This window comes from Acipenser ruthenus, chromosome 1 (genome assembly GCF_902713425.1).
Source record: "Acipenser ruthenus chromosome 1, fAciRut3.2 maternal haplotype, whole genome shotgun sequence".
Lineage (NCBI taxonomy): Eukaryota > Metazoa > Chordata > Actinopteri > Acipenseriformes > Acipenseridae > Acipenser > Acipenser ruthenus.
In genome coordinates, this window is record NC_081189.1 from 52,791,859 (window position 1) to 52,808,893 (window position 17,035).

The 17,035-nt window shown below is 40.9% G+C and overlaps 1 protein-coding gene across 2 annotated transcripts in view; it reads right to left on the minus strand.

Annotated features, from left to right (window-relative positions):
- LOC117420858 (bone morphogenetic protein receptor type-1B-like) overlaps nt 1-17,035 on the minus strand; it is a 150,645-nt gene that overhangs the window by 26,162 nt on the left and 107,448 nt on the right. For both annotated transcript variants that reach the window (XM_059026130.1, XM_034034562.3), the window contains exon 7: nt 15,009-15,201. In XM_059026130.1, coding sequence (XP_058882113.1) covers nt 15,009-15,201 — 193 coding nt within the window. The remainder of the gene's footprint in view (nt 1-15,008; nt 15,202-17,035) is intronic.

Here is a 17,035-nt window from a genome sequence, read left to right on the forward strand (position 1 = left end):
TTAATGGTAATGGGGTAGGCATTAAAAAAGAGCCTTCCATTTAACTGCAATGTTACTTTGAACTACTATACAAAAACATAGTATTAAAATAAAATCAGAGACAACAGCTTATTCACTTTATTGACCACAGCCAATACAACTTTGAAGATAAGCACAGAAATAGAACTTCTATTTTAACATTAAATTCCTAAACTTAGTGAATTTGTTAAAATTCAATATAAAGCAGATAAATAAAATTATTAAATGCATTAATAAGTTAATATTATAGGCACCTTTTTTTAGCGGTTGCCTCTGATGATGTAGCTGGACTGGGGTATTTATGCTTCAACCTGTGTAACTTCGAATTTTTCTTATTCTTACTGTGATTGGCTGCTAAAACAACAGGATAGCCAGAGACTGGATAATGTTTTGTTGGGCGGGTTTGTATTGCGCACAGTATCCTTGTAACTGAAAACATTGTATTCTGAGAGATGTACAGTGCTCTCTTGCAATAAGGCTCTCGGTTATAACACGCCTCGGATATAACGCCCCTACAGCATGTCCCCCAATTCCCTATACTAGTGATTCATGCAATATTTCTACAGTAAACACAGTACCGGTGTTATTCAAACTATAAACAACTTCTGAGTCTAACTTCCGTTTCTATCTCTCCCTTTTGATACAGTAGGGTGAAGTCAGGTAAAGTGGGACACGTAAGGGTTAAATGCTTTCCAGAGCTTCAATCTGGTATTTCACCTACTAAAATTAAATTGTTTTGGTAGCAGACTGAACATCATAAAAACATTTAAAAACTTTTAAATTCATATTTATAGTGTTTAGCAATACAATTAAACTTTTAAGTTTTTTGGACGTCAAACTAATCCTGTAACTATAGAATTAAAATAAATCAAACTTAAAAATACTTATATTGAATATGGTATTTTCAAGCCTTTTTAAGGCTTCCTTGTGCAGCATTCTCCACATGTAAAAGTGGTATCATCAAATATTCCACTTCCTTCAGTACAAGACTCTGCAAGTATTACAAGCAATCCACTCTTCAGTGGACTGTGGGTCACTTCTATCACCATACTTTGCCTCGCAAGCATTGCATGCATCTTGGGTCTTCTTTTCTTGGGTCTTTTCCTGGCATCCTGTGTGCTTAACTTTAGATTTCACTTTTTTGCTTTTGGATTTTGAGATACGTGAAATGCTCCTCATTGGTCATTCTTTTGGGAATGGCAACAAGGTCAGAAAAAGAGGCGGAAGGCTTTGGTGCTTCAAGAGGGACAGTGCGTGCTGCTGTTTCAGGCACTTCTACAGCAGCACACACTGGTTGAGGATTTCACTATGTAACACAATTTTTGTTCCTGGGTAGTAAGTGTTATTTCCTAATTGCTTATGCCTCAAAAGTATAGAAAATGGCTATTATTCCCCACAAACTTTGCTTTTGTGACCAGGACAGTGATATTTTGAAATTTACCTATTTCCAATGAGAAAACAGGTGAATTTGTGTCTTTTCGTTCACATAAAGTCAGAAAAAAACAACATATGAATCCAAATTAACATGTATTTATACTAAAGTAATACAAAAATGACTACAAAAGATTCAGAAGTGAGTAGTTTTTCAAGATTTCTGGTTACAGGCGATTCCGATTGCCTCGAACAGACTGGTCACATTGTGGCAGAAGCAGAGCCCATCTTGACGGGTGAAGATGCTGGAAAAAGGTTGGTGACGCTTCCTCTGATCTGCGACTTTCACACTTTCATCCAACAAGTTCCACTGCTTGAGCCTAGACGTCAAAAGCTCGGCATTGGACTTGGTGAGACCAAGATCTCTAATCAAGTCGTTGAGGTCTTTTTGGTTGGGGTAGTATGGGTTTCTCTCCTCAGCTCCACCTCTGAAATTGTCATCTGGATCTACAACGTCTTCCTCGCTCTCTGACTTGCTGCTCTCTTCTAAAGACAGCTGCTCTCTCTCCGGAGGAGTGGGTACGGGGAGCTCATGGCAGTGTGGCACCGGGGCGATGGATGAAGGAAGGTCCGGATACGTGATAGCAGGTGCATTCTTGCCAGTCCGACATTTGGAAGGGTCCACCATGCAGAAGTAGCAGTTGCTTGAGTGGTCAGTGGTTCCCGCCAAATTCAAATTAAAAACTTTTACAATTTTAAAAATTTTAACAAATTTTATAACATAAAATTCCGAGCAACAATTGTCCATCTTACCTTCCAGAGTTTTTTTGCAGTGCTCGCAGGTGAAATGAGGTGCCCAGGGTTTGTCTTGATCCCCGACAGGCATGCCGAAATACGCCTTGTAGGCCTCACACATCTTAGCAGATGCTTCCACGGAGTACTTTTTCGCTCTTGTCTTGATAAATTGGCCGCAGACATAGCAAAATGCGTCTGCCGGATGCTTGCAGCCTCTTGATGCCATCTCAGAAAAATGCAGATATGTATCCACTTAGGCAGCTGGAACTAAACTGAACTGGTGGGCTTAAGGCCCCTGTATTTATACTACTATTTATATTACTGGAAAGTTCTAGAAAGTTCTAGAAGTTACTCCAAGTTTACTCAGCACTGAATCTATCTGGAATGTTCTGGAAAATAGGTACATTTCAAAATATCACTGTCCTGGTCACAAAAGCAAAGTTTGTGGGGAATAATAGCCATTTTCTATACTTTTGAGGCATAAGCAATTAGGAAATAACACTTACTACCCAGGAACAAAAAAAAAAAAAAATTGTTACACAGTGTTTTCAGATGGAATTTCTTGGTCTTCAGAAGATCTAGTGACTTCAGTAGGTGTTGCACTTTGACACTGGGCTGGAACTTCTTGATTTTCCGGTTCCAGTGGTCTCTCTGTGGACAAGCTTTTCACAAAAACCTCAGGATGGATTGTTTCAAAATTTACAGGAAACATCCCTGTTCCTTGGAAGCTTGAGCATTGTCAACTGCTGAGGTTTTTTGCCAAGCCCTTGAAAAAACTGAAAAGAACTGAGCCTTTTGCATTTTTTTTCCGCTGGAGAGACACATCAATTTCCAACCCTCTACATACCAGTTGTGCTTGAGGCTTTTGAAAAGGCTCTTGTCTGCTGGCTAAAGGGAATTTGTTGTGTGAGGTGGATAGCACATCACATAAACATTGTGCTCTTTCATTAGGGTCAGGAACTCAAAGTTAAAAACATGGCGGCTGTGGCCAGCAAGCAAGAGATTGTGGGGTTGTGGATCATTTTTTGGTAGGTTTGCAACAAATTTTTTCCCACATTCAATTAACAGTTCGCTGTTGATCCAGCCATTATCGACACTCCCACCGCTGCATTTTCAGGAGACCCATACAACCACTCATTTTTCACGCGCTTTCCTTTAAAAATGATCATGAGTGGACCATAATTGCCCACTGCATTGAAGGAAGCAAGTACTGTGGTTGTTTCACCTTTCTCTCCTGGAGTTATCTCATAACTTGTTTTTCCAACTTCCCCAACAACTTTTGTTGACACAAAGTCATCTTGGAGCCCTGTTTCATCACAATTCCAGATGTGTGAAGGAAGTTGTTGAATGTCCAGCTTGCACAAGAGACTTTCATACTCTGTAAACCACTTTTGTACAACTACTGGATTTAATCCAGCCGCCCGTGCTACGGACACTGGTTCAGGTTTTCGAATACTCAGGGAAGGATTGTGGTTGATGAAGCCCTGAAACCAGTATAACCCTGCTGTCTTTTTACTCTCAGAAAAGCCAGGTATGCCGTTGGCCTTTGCAAACTGAAAAGCGAGGCTGTGGACTTCCTGTTTGCGCAAAGGAAACCCTTGTTGGGCTAAAGTCTTTATCAAACTTGCCAGCTCACTTTCAGTCTCCAAAGGCAACAATGGATTTCTACCAGATGCATGTAGATGACCTTTTACTATGCCTTTTATTCTTCTTTGTAGTGTTGATTTTGAGACAGTCCATGCCCGTGCTAAAAATCACAAGTTTGCGGTAAGACCCGAGTCTACAGCCTCTCTGTATTCTGCTGCAGCTCCCTTCATTCTATCCTCACTCCACTGATTTAGCTTGTCTGCTTTTTTCCCTGCCTTTCTCTTTGGTGTCATTTTTGTTCTGAAATTCAATAGTGGAATTTAATTACAATTTTTTTATAGCCTATATATATATATATATATATATATATATATATATATATATATATATATATATATATATATATATATATATATATATATATATATGTCTTTAACTTTGGTAGTACAACTACATTGATTCTACCATATTCTATACCTACCAACATGTAATGTGTAACTAGAATAAGCTCATTTTATATATGGGAATTAGCTAAAATATAGTTATACAACATTATAACAGTGTCCCACTTTAGCTGAAACAAGCTGTCCCACTTTATCTATCATACTCTGGTAAACTGGGACAGGTAAAAACGTTTAATTTAATAAAATAATCAAATGCAACAATGCACTTTTTTATTATTATTGAAGCAGTCCTTGATTAATTCCATAAATATAGCTTAATAAACTTGACTGCATTATTTTTTCTGAATTAAAACCTTAAGAGTTTTGTAATTGGTTTCTCATTACCTTGTCCTAAAATGTCCACGACTTCCTTATAGGGCAAGCCACTCCCACCCCCAACACCAATGAAAACTTTTCTAGATGTTAAGTACTTACCGTGCAACAGTTCAGTAAGATCTTTAATGATTGGGTCATACCAATATAAAATAAAGTAAACAAACCTTAGGTGTCCCACTTTACCTGATGTCCCACTTTACCTGACTTTAACCTATCTGATTCTGAACTAAAGAAAAGCTGCGTTGGCACTTTATAACACAGACATCTTATTCAGCATTCGTTTTAATGTTAGCCTGCGTGGTTCAGGGGGCGTGGAGCTGGGGGCCTCTAATCTTCTAATCTTCTAATTTTCTAATCTCCTGTTAATTAGCATCTATTTTCTATTTAAGCCCTGATCACCTGCACCTTTTCTGTCTAGTGTTTTGTTTTTGTAGCAAACGCTCAGACGCCGTTGTTTCGTGCTCCACCGCTAAATATCTAAACTTCGTTGCCTCGCTCACTGCAGGTCATTTCTCTGCACAGCGCTGCCAAGATATTATCAATCATTTTCCTACCTGCTCAGGTGATCCTTCTTTTCAGTCGGCTTCTCTTTTTAGCTTCAAGAGCTCCAACGTTTGTCTTCCCTGTTCCATCCAGTCTCTACCTCAGCAACAGCGCCCATCAAAGCGCAGCTTCATTACTCAACCTGTCTGCAACTTTATCAGAAAGACTGGTCCTCTGCTAAACTTATAAGCTCCTTCGACAAGACGTCGACATTCCCGTTGTCAGCGATTGCCTTACTTTAGCTCTATTAAATCCACCACGAAGCTTTGTTTGCGGAATCTCTCTTTACTCCTCGCCCGCAATCAGACGCCCCTCCCCCCGCTCCCACAGAGCCAGCACAATTATCGTTCCATCAGAAGATCCTGCCCTGGACCTCCATCAGCTACGTTCAACCTTTTAAAAGACGTATCCTGCCCATTTCAACCAGTGGCGGCTCGTGGTTTGACTGGGCACAACATGCTCCAACGATAGTGCTGCACTGCAACTTTTCCACCGGCGCCTTACAGACCATGGTTACCACGGCAACGCCCTCATTGACTGACTGCGGGGAGTGGTTTGTTGCCATGGTGACCAGGCAGCTTCATTAGGCTCTGCGTGCTCTGTGCCTCAGTACTGCAGTCTTCTGGCTTCCTGTTGCTGCGCTTTCACAACTGGTGGAGACGAATTCAACGCACCGAATCATGACATCTAAGTACTGCGTTAACTTATTTATATACATGACTAACTGTCCTAACATGTCTAGAACATTTATTATTTAAATCTAAGGGAATAAGCAAACGTTGTTCTACATAGACAAGGTTTCTTAATTGTAATAACCTCATATATTCTACCCTGCTTAACTCAAGTCAATGGTTAATTCCAATTGTAACCTCTGGATGGCAGTATAATACCACAAGTTCTGTTTTTTTTTTTTGTTTGTTTTTTAAGCCGGTTTGCTATTATTGTTTGTTTCTTGGCAGACACCCTTATCCAGGGTGACTTACAGTCGTAAGCAAATACATTAAACACTTGACAGATTATAGTACTCTGAAGTACAGGATTAAATGCAGGAAAATACGGGGCAGATAAGAGCAAGTAAAGCGCATTTAAGGAAGGGCGATGTGTGTCCCAGGGGAAAAACAGAGGAGCTACAGGTGCTTTCTGAAGAGCTTGTTCTCACTCTGATGGATTCTCGGGAGTTCCCCTCCTGCCTCGACCTTTTTGTCTACCTACAGACGTGCTCAAATTTGTTGGTACCCTTACGGCTCATTGAAATAATGCTTCATTCCTCCTGAAAAGTGATGAAATTAAAAGCTATTTTATCATGTATACTTGATGCCTTTGGTATGTCATAGAATAAAGCAAAGAAGCTGTGAAAAGAGATGAATTATTGCTTATTCTACAAAGATATTCTAAAATGGCCTGGACACATTTGTTGGTACCCCTTAGAAAAGATAATAAATAATTGGATTATAGTGATATTTCAAACTAATTAGTTTCTTTAATTAGTATCACACATGTCCCCAATCTTGTAATCAGTCATTCAGCCTATTTAAATGGAGAAAAGTAGTCACTGTGCTGTTTGGTATCATTGTGTGCACCACACTGAACATGGACCAGAGAAAGCAGAGAGTTGTCTGAGGAGATCAGAAAGAAAATAATAGACAAGCATGGTAAAGGTAAAGGCTACAAGACCATCTCCAAGCAGCTTGATGTTCCTGTGACAACAGTTGCAAATATTATTAAGAAGTTTAAGGTCCATGGAACTGTAGCCAACCTCCCTGGGCGCGGTCGCAAGAGGAAAATCGACCCCAGAGTGAACAGAAGGATAGTGCGAATGGTAGAAAAAGAACCAAGGATAACTGCCAAAGAGATACAAGCTGAACTCCAAGGTGAAGGTACGTCAGTTTCTGATCGCACCATCCGTCGCTTTTTGAGCGAAAGTGGGCTCCATGGAAAAAGACCCAGGAGGACTCCACTTTTGAAAGAAAAACATAAAAAAGCCAGACTGGAATTTGCTAAAATGCATATTGACAAGCCACAATCCTTCTGGGAGAATGTCCTTTGGACAGATGAGTCAAAACTGCAGCTCTATGTTCACAGACGAAAAAATGAAGCTTTTAAAGAAAAGAACACCATACCTACAGTGAAACATGGAGGAGGCTTGGTTATGTTTTGGGGTTGCTTTGCTGCACCTGGCACAGGGAGCCTTGAATCTGTGCAGGGCACAATGAAATCTCAAGACTATCAAGGCATTCTGGAGCGAAATGTACTGCCCAGTGTCAGAAAGCTCTGTCTCAGTCGCTGGTCATGGGTCCTCCAACAGGATAATGACCCAAAACACACAGCTAAAAGCACCCAAGAATGGATAAGAACAAAACATTGGACTATTCTGAAGTGGCCTTCTATGAGTCCTGATCTGAATCCTATTGAACATCTATGGAAAGAGCTGAAACTTGCAGTCTGGAGAAGGCACCCATCAAACCTGAGACAGCTGGAGCAGTTTGCTCAGGAAGAGTGGGCCAAACTACCTGTTAACAGGTGCAGAAGTCTCATTGAGAGCTACAGAAAACGTTTGATTGCAGTGATTGCCTCTAAAGGTTGTGCAACAAAATATTAGGTTAGCGGTCCATTCATTTTTGTCCATGCCATTTTCATTTGTTTGCTTATTTACAATATTATGTTGAATAAAAAATCAAAAGCAAAGTCTGATTTCTATTAAATATGGAATAAACAATGGTGGATGCCAATTACTTTTGTCAGTTTCAAGTTATTTCATAGAAAATTGTGGATTCTTCGTTTTTTGTGGAGGGGTACCAACAAATTTGAGCACGTCTGTATATAAACTGACATTCTTCAATTTCAACTCTACCTGCCCCTTTGAGGACCTGGTCATGAAGCCACGCACTTATCAGCTTTCTGAGATGCTCAGAATCTACAGTCACATTAACTTTCAGCTTCCCTGCATCAGGCATCCATTCCAGCGACCTCTTCCTGTTCCCGGATCCGTGCTTCCTCATCTGGCTCCTCTCCTCCAAACCAACAAATTTCACCAAGGCACTTTATTCAGCCTTCAAAGTTATCATTTCATCAGCATGAGTTGCTAGTCAGATACGGAAATCATGTCCTACAACTATCAACATTTCAGTCAAGTGCCCTCCTATCCTGCAATAGACAATACACTCATAGACTGCTCCCGACCAAGTCAATAGTTTTGCAGCAGCCTCAGAGCAACGCCGCCTTCATCCTCTCAGGTTCTACAGCGGCCTCAGATCTATGCATTCTTCATCTCTGCCCCATCTCTGGCTTCATCTAAATCACCTTAATACTCTGAGTCCAATATCCACCGCATTCAGCAGATCTCTGCTCTCTGCAGCAGACCACCACACTCTACCAATGGCTGTCCACCGTTCACTATTACAGATCACTGCTTCAGCAGATCTCTGCACTGTTCAGCAGATCCCGTCCTCTTCTGTTAATTGCTCCTCACTACAGCAGATCTCTGCTCCCTCTTCAGATCTACTCACTATTATAGCATGCAAAGTTGCTTTAGTTTACAGTCTAAATCTGTACCTGCACTACTCCAGATCTTCCAATGCTTCCGCTTTCCTCCAATACGCAGATCGTGGAAGCATTCCGCAGTCAAGGATAATGCTAATCCCCATCTAATCAAAAAATACGAGGTGCTTGACTTTCTCCGCAATCTATTCATATGTCCACACATCCTCTCAAATATTACAGCATTAATACATGGTGAGAGACGAGGTGTGAGACTGGAAATCTGTCTTGTTTATGAGTTAAGGAGTTCCACTACTAGGAGAATAACTGGAGTTGTGAAACCCAGTCTCTGAATGTGAGTTCACCTTTTCCATTTCAAGCAGACATAATAGTAGCAGACCGCAGATCGATCCTGTATTAACTGACATAGGATAGTCAACATCTCATCTCTGCCCTCCATTCCAGAAAATGGAGCACAAAGCGTGCTGAGCTTCCCCAGCAGTCGATTTACACATGTTCGTTCAGTTGCAGCTGCTACCTCAACTGTCAGTTCCAGCTCCCCTTCTGCCTCCACTTTTAGTATCCAAGTTCCGTCAGCTGCGTGCCCCCCCCAGACTCCCCAGCTTCACCAGCTGCTATTTGACTGAATCCTACTCTCAGTAACCTCCTTCAATCTGCTCAGCATTTCATATCTGCAGCCCTCTCCTCCTTCGAAAGCTTCATATTCTACAGCTTGGTCAGTGTTTTAAACGTTCTGTGCCAGAATTGGATTCATCCTATTCCTTCAATCAAACCAGATCATGGCTTTCATCGTCCACACTAGGGATTTTTGTCTGTTCCAAACTTTTATTTTTCTGTTCTGTTTATTAAATGCTGAGCAAAAGCATTCGCTCAGCTTCACCAAACCACACCTCTCTGTCTGTTTATTTCCTGCTTCTGGTCTGACGCCACCCACTCCGGCCGTCTTTGTGACATCCCCCTACGAAGATCTCCTCATGGAGACCATCTGCCTAACAGCTGATTCTTAAGAGCCTTCCTTTCTGCCTCACCTTCCCGCTGTCTGCATCAATGAACATTCTCCGTTTGCTCATTCTACTCTTCGGAAACGCCACTTCTCCCCATACAAGGATCTACCTATGGAGATCATCTGCATCTGAGCCATCTTCGGTCTCCTTAGGAGCTCAGAATCCACAGTTTCTTCTACTTCTAATTTACTCCATCATTCAGTTGTGTACCTCCAGACGGATCCATTTCAGCGCGGTCTGTTAATTCAGCTGTCAAGCAGATTCCCCTATCTGCCCCTTCTTTCAACATCAAGGTATCTCCCCAGAAAGAAACCCCCCCCCTCCTCCTCTACTCTACCTCCCCCCCCAGGACCCTCAGTTCATTGATTCCTCTCGCTCCTATCATCACTCATCACTGGTTCTCAACCCACCTTTCCACCTTCCAGAGCAAGCCTCCTTCCTCTACTCTACCCCCCTCATTGATTTCTCTCACTCCTAGGATCACTCGTCACTGGATCCCAACCTACCTCGCCTCCAGAGCGGGCCTCCCCTCCCCCCAATCATTAAGAACATAAGAAAGAAGAACATAAGAAAGTTTACAAACGAGAGGAGGCCATTCAGCCCATCTTGCTCGTTTGGTTGTTAGTAGCTTATTGATCCCAGAATCTCATCAAGCAGCTTCTTGAAGGATCCCAGGGTGTCAACTTCAACAACATTACTGGGGAGTTGGTTCCAGACCCTCACAATTCTCTGTGTAAAAAAATGCCTCCTATTTTCTGTTCTGAATGCCCCTTTATCTAATCTCCATTTATGACCCCTGGTCCTTTTTTCTTTTTTCAGGTCAAAGAAGTCCCCTGGGTTGACATTGTCTATACCTTTTAGGATTTTGAATGTTTGAATCAGATCACCGCGTAGTCTTCTTTGTTCAAGACTGAATAGATTCAATTCTCTTAGCCTGTCTGCATACGACATGCCTTTTAAACCTGGGATGATTCTGGTTGCTCTTCTTTGCACTCTTTCTAGAGCAGCAATATCCTTTTTGTAACGAGGTGACCAGAACTGAACACAATATTCTAGGTGAGGTCTTACTAATGCATTGTAGAGTTTTAACATTACTTCCCTTGATTTAAATTCAACATTCTGTAGGCACAGCCCCCTCTGCTGCGAGGGCCAACATCAATCACAGCCAGATCATGAATGTGGGGAGATGGCCCTCTTCTGCAGTGGATTCTTTCATTCATCCATCCTCCTCTCATATAGTTGCTGCCCACTTTTAAAAATCACTAGTATGCCTGGAGTGGGGGCTTCCTGTCCACCGGGGCCACCAGTGGTTTTCCCCTAATCGGACTCAAGGGGTTTTTTCCTCTCCACTGAGCGGCAGGTATACACATAGTCACATCCTACTAACAAATTACTAATCTCCCTCTGTTTGTCCTTCTGGTCTTTTGTGTATGTTATGCGTTGGCATGTGCTGTCTTGTTTGTCTCACGGTGTGGGAGTTTTCGTGAGGTGCCGGGGGTCCATCCTTTGGGGGGCAAGTGAGTCTCACTTCCCCGACCTCAGGGCTAGGCATCCGCCTCTCTTACCTTCAGGGGGGTTCTCACCATGTGAGTCAGAGCAGACCCCCGGCCAAACTCTGTCCTGTCGCAGCTCCTGCGCTCATCTTACCTCACTCGAGGCTCTGTTCTATTCTGCCTCTCTTTCAGGACGTGGTCACTCGTGCTGAGTCCTATACTAACCTCTATGCTTTGTCCTTATTTTCAGGTCCCAGGCAGCGTGACGTCTCGGCCAATCAGGGGTTTTACGAGCGCCCCTTACAGAAATCTCAGATGCTGGGTACCTCTCTCATCTCCTCTCGAGGGGCGGCTCTCCGAGTCATAACCCTCATATGTGTTTTCGGTTGCTGGGTCCTCTGCCCCTGGAATGTGTCGGCATCGTCGCCCTCAGTCAGCGACCTCTTTTCTATCCTGTCTTCGGTTGCTGGGTCCTTCACCCCTGAGATGTGTCGGCATCGTCGCCCTCAGTCAGCGACCATCTTTTCTATCCCGTTTCGGTTGCTGGGTCTTCTGCCCCTGGGATGTGTCGGCATCGTCGCCCTCAGTCAGTGACCACTTTCTGTCCTACTAACTGCTCCTTGCTGCTTCTTCTGCCTTATCCTTCACCCCAGCTCACGCCCCGTGAATAACTAAATAAATATTAGGCTTATTACGTGGTTATCTTTCCTAATGTATTTACTTTTTTGCTGCAAGAGGAGCTACGGCTTTCTCCGGGAGACGAGAAGCTTCAGCTTCGCTTCAGCCCCGCTCCGGCAGCCGAACTTTCCCCTCTCCTGAGCCGCTCTCCTTCTTGCACATGGTTTGCTTGTCTGTCACTTTTTTTTATATTATTTCTTAGCAGACACCCTTATCCAGGGCGACTTACAATTGTTACAAGATATCACATTATTTTTTACATACAATTACCCATTTATACAGTTGGATTTTTACTGGAGCACTCTAGGTAAAGTACCTTGCTCTAGGGTACAGCAGCAGTGTCCCCCATCTGGGATTGAACCCACGACCCTCCGGTCAGGAGTCCAAAACTCTAACCACTACTCCACACTGCTGCCCTTTCAAACTGAACTCCCGACCGCCGTTTAGCCAGGCTATGTATAGTTTAAAAACTGCTAATTAAAATGATCCACGAGTGGGAATGTTACCTTTTTTTTTAAAAAAAAATTGTAAAAAATATAGCTTTGATTACATGGTGCTTTATGCATGGTTAATTCACTGAAAGTTACATTTTTGCTTCACTATATGTACATTATAGAGAGGAAGTTATTTTATTTTGTATTTTAGTCAGATGTGTGCTGTTATGTGTACCCACGGCGTGCCTCACCCCCTTCCCCATTTATAACGCTCTTTGGTTACAACGCTCATGTTGTGTGTCCCCCGAGAGCACTGTAGTTTTAGGGGAGGCAGACAAGCTGTGCAGCAAAATTTCTATAACATTTTTATGCATTTATTAAAATTTATTGCATTTATTTGGGTTTTTTTAATACGTAAAAACGGCAGGTACTTATGAAGACAACATTTTGCAAATCAAAGGTGTGTGTATGGCTACAGGCGCTAATGCTCAGAACAAAAATTTAAAACCCTTTAGGAAAATATTTTTTCACCAAACCAAAAAAAGGCACTATACCGGGCCAGTCCCCTTGTACCCTAAAATTGTCAAACAAAAATTCCAAACCGTTTGGGAGCTGGAGACTGACAAATCGGAAATCTGCATATCTGAGCAGAACAAAATAGCCCACATCACTGGGGCAGCAGTGTGGAGTAGTGGTTAGGGCTCTGGACTCTTGACCGGAGGGTCGTGGGTTCAATCCTAGGTGGGGGATACGGCTGCTGTACCCTTGAGCAAGGTACTTTACCTAGATTGCTCCAGTAAAAACCTGACTGTATAAATGGGTAATTGTATGTAAAAATAATGTGATATCTTGTAACAATTGTAAGTCGCCCTGGATAAGGGCGTCTGCCAAGAAATAAATAATAATAATAATAATCAAGAGGTCTAACCAAATGGACCACACATCCAAAGTTTCGTGCAAATCCACTGAACAGGGTCAAAGTTATTAAAGTACAGAAATTGGGTTTTAACATTAAACTGCCTACTCAACCACCACTATTATATATATATATATATATATATATATATATATATATATATATATATATATATATATATATATGGACTTGTATATGTGTTATTTACCTACATTTAAAACCTAACATTTAACTATACTGGACAGTAGGAAAAATACTCATGCTGTACCTTATAATTTCTTATCAATCAGAAATAATAATTTAAAAAATAATAATAATAATGAACTACTGTATACCTAGTGTTCCGCGTTTTTGGTTTTTATCTTTTAAAGAAATTCCAGGAATTTTTCTGGAGTTTATTTTACATATATTAAAATAGGAATACAATTGGTAAAAAAAATAGTTTTTAATTGAAGCATCGGTAAAAAATCGGGGTGGAAAAATCTCAGTATACACACTTTACATGTGGAATATGATGTGTAGCAGTTCTGATTTCTGATTAAGTTTAATGTCCCTGGCTATGATGAAGCAGAATCTGTGCAAGTCAAAGCCACATTTTCCGAAGTTAGCTAGTACTTTGCAAACATTTGGGCAATCGCTGTGCTGACAGAAACAGTATCTGCAGAAGGTATGAACACGACATCAGCACAAAACAAGCCAGGTTTATTCGCCTTGAAATCATAAAAATAAACTAAAATTGTCAGAACTGGGTGGTGGAAGCCATCGGAAGACGCGTCAAAAATCACACTGGCCATTTCCATCAATGCGTTCCATGTAAGTTTACCAACTAAAGCATCACCATTTTCTGTCAAATATTTACGATTAAGATTGTCAGCGTTAGGCAGTGTGAGTGTTAGCTGATGGACAGGCAGTACTGTCGCACAGTCACCGATACATACCTCTGCAATAAACAATGGCTGTCCAGCAAAGCACAGCGCTCTGACAAACTCATTAACACAGTCATTTTGCACTCTCTTTTTATTAAAGCATGTGTAAAAGCTACATAAATTGATTGCTTGTCTCTGCTCACTTTCTTGTTTTAGTTTAATGTGTAGCTTATTTTTCAGTATGTTCCTTTATTGTCAGCGTGAACATGTACCTCAATGCAGCAGTATTTGCAGCGCTATGCATCCTCTGCCTCATCTGACCCACTTCTGCTATTTTTGCTTTTTGTATACTTCAGAACATTCATTTTTTTTGAATATTCATAAAATGATTTACATTTTCTCCCCATTCCTCATCCACTAAAAATTATATTATATTTTCGTGTATTTCAATTTATTTTTTGATCAAGCTAGTAGTTACTACGCCCAGCAATTGCCACAATAATCAGACTTTGATTGGCCAACATAATCAGGTGATAGTGTGTTTGTGAAGTGACAGAGAACCACAGTTGAACGTTATTTGATCATCTGACATCTAAACATCTGCTGTATCCTAGGATACAATGTAGGGCTGCTTACTACAATGTCAGAATCAAAATAAAACAACATTTTAATCAAATTATTGTGTATTTCCTAGAAAATAGTACCGGGATAATATTGAATAATAGACAAAAATTGGGTATAAATCAGTAAAAAACGACGTCCAGTTAAAAAAAAAAATTCGGTAAATTTTTTTGGTAAAATTCAGAATAAACCGGAAACACTATGTATACCATATATACCCTAAAGCAATGTGTCATACTAGTAAAGTAAAATATGTATTAAGCTTTAACACGAAACGATTCTGTTTTCAGGTGAACGACATCTTCCTTTTTGTTACCAGTTAATTCAGGTTTCATTGCATGTCAGGCTGGATACCATCATGAATGTAATAGAAATACGTAGTCACTTTCCTTTTCTTGGTCTCACCTAAAATGTTTTCATGCCTCATGAGTACAGTCTGATAGATCTCAGTCTCTCGGAACCAGCTGGCCTCCTCGGTGGTGAAGAACACTTTGACAGCCACCTTCTCCCCCCTCCACTTCCCCATCCACACCTCTCCATAGCGACCTTTACCAATCTGCTTCACCATCTGAATCTGCTTAGCGATTGTCCTTTGAACCTAATAGGGAGTGAATGGTTAAATATACATTTTAGTTTTGAATACAGAATTGTACCACATGAAATAGGCACATTATCTTATTTTTGCAACCCATTTCTTGCCTGTCAACTAATCCAAAGCTAGGGTACTTAAATTGACACTGGGCAGGCATGCCTACAACTAGATTGATTTATAATGTTTTATAATGGGTTACGTACTGCTTCGTCAGTTTCTCAACACAAGATTATTTTACTGCAGAGACACAATAAGACCTATAAAATATGTTTTATAGCAGTTACCATACTTTTATAAATAGAATGTACACATTTAATTGAAGAATGCTGAATTTGATATGAGGTTACATAAAAAAATAAAAAAAAATAAAAGAACAGTGAAAAATAACTTATGGAGTCAGTTTTAGTTTTGTAGACACATGGGTAGTTGACGTGGCGTGTTGTTTTTGCTTTCCAAAGAGCAAAAAAAATATATAACTTAATTTTATTTTGATGTGTCATATAGTAAAAGGCTTTGTATTTAATCTAAACTATATGAAAAGTTGCAAAATGCACAACAGTTTTGGGGGGAATTTTGAACTAAACATGATCAAAGTCCACTGGTGTGACTGTTATGAAGGGCCACAAAATTGAAAAACATTGATAATTTTAAGAATAATTAGTAAAAGTCCACTCTCAAATTCCTGGCATGTCAACACAGAAGTGTATTTATAAGAATGATATTCCTCAAGTCTATACTTGACATTTTTAAATAGTTATGTGTGGCCAGAGGGTGAGTTTTTTTTATCATAAATGTATCAAAATATTGCACTTTTCTAGCACTGCCCTTTGTGTGCATCTGTTACATCCTTTGGTGTGACACCTTTTAAATGAGAATGCAAAAAAGTGTACCTTTCTATTTATTTATTTATTTATTTATTTATTTATTTATTTATTTATTTTATAAATTTTGTCGTTGCCAATTATTTTTATCATTTTCTCCCTTTTTGGAATGGCCAATTATTTTATTAAACTCAGCTCACCGCTACCACCCCTGCGCTGACTTAGGAGGGCAAAGACAAACACACACTGTCCTCCGAAGCGTGTGCCGTCAGCCGACTGCTTTTTTTTCACACTGCGGACTCACCATGCAGCCACCCAAGAGCTACAGCATTGGAGGACAATGCAGCTGTCGGGCAGCTTACAGGCAAGCCCGCAGGCGCCCGGCCAGACTACAGGGGTCGTTGGTGCTCGGTGAGCTGAGGACACCCTGGCCGACCTAACCCTCCCTCCCCCCGGGCGACGCTCGACCAATTGAGCGCCGCCCCCTTGGAGCTCCCGTCCTCGGTCGGCAAAGGAATAGCCTAGACTTGAACTCGCGACATCCAGACTATAGGGCGCATCCTGCACTCTAGGCAAGTGCTTTTACTGGATGTGCCACTCGAGAGCCCTTAAAAAAAAAGTATACCTTTTTAATCATTAAACTATGAAAAACAATGAGAAAAGAGTCCAGTGAGTTAAAATGGAATGCTTGAGAATCACCACAAGGTCCAAAATGGCCAAACATCATGAGAAGTCCATTGGTGTGACAGATATGTCCACTGGTGTGACACCATTTTCATGTCACTCTAGAGGACACAGCTGTCACACCAGTGGACATGTTCTCATAATAAACCAGTATAAATGGTATTTTACAGAGTTATTTGCACCAATTGAATATCATGTCGAACATTTTAAGTGATGTGGGGTACATTTTATGCAAACTAATTATTTTTCATTCATCTGAAACAACTTGTAATCTTGTGAACTGTGTTTTACTAATGTAATGTAATCTTACTGTATTCTGTTAACTGAATGCTTTT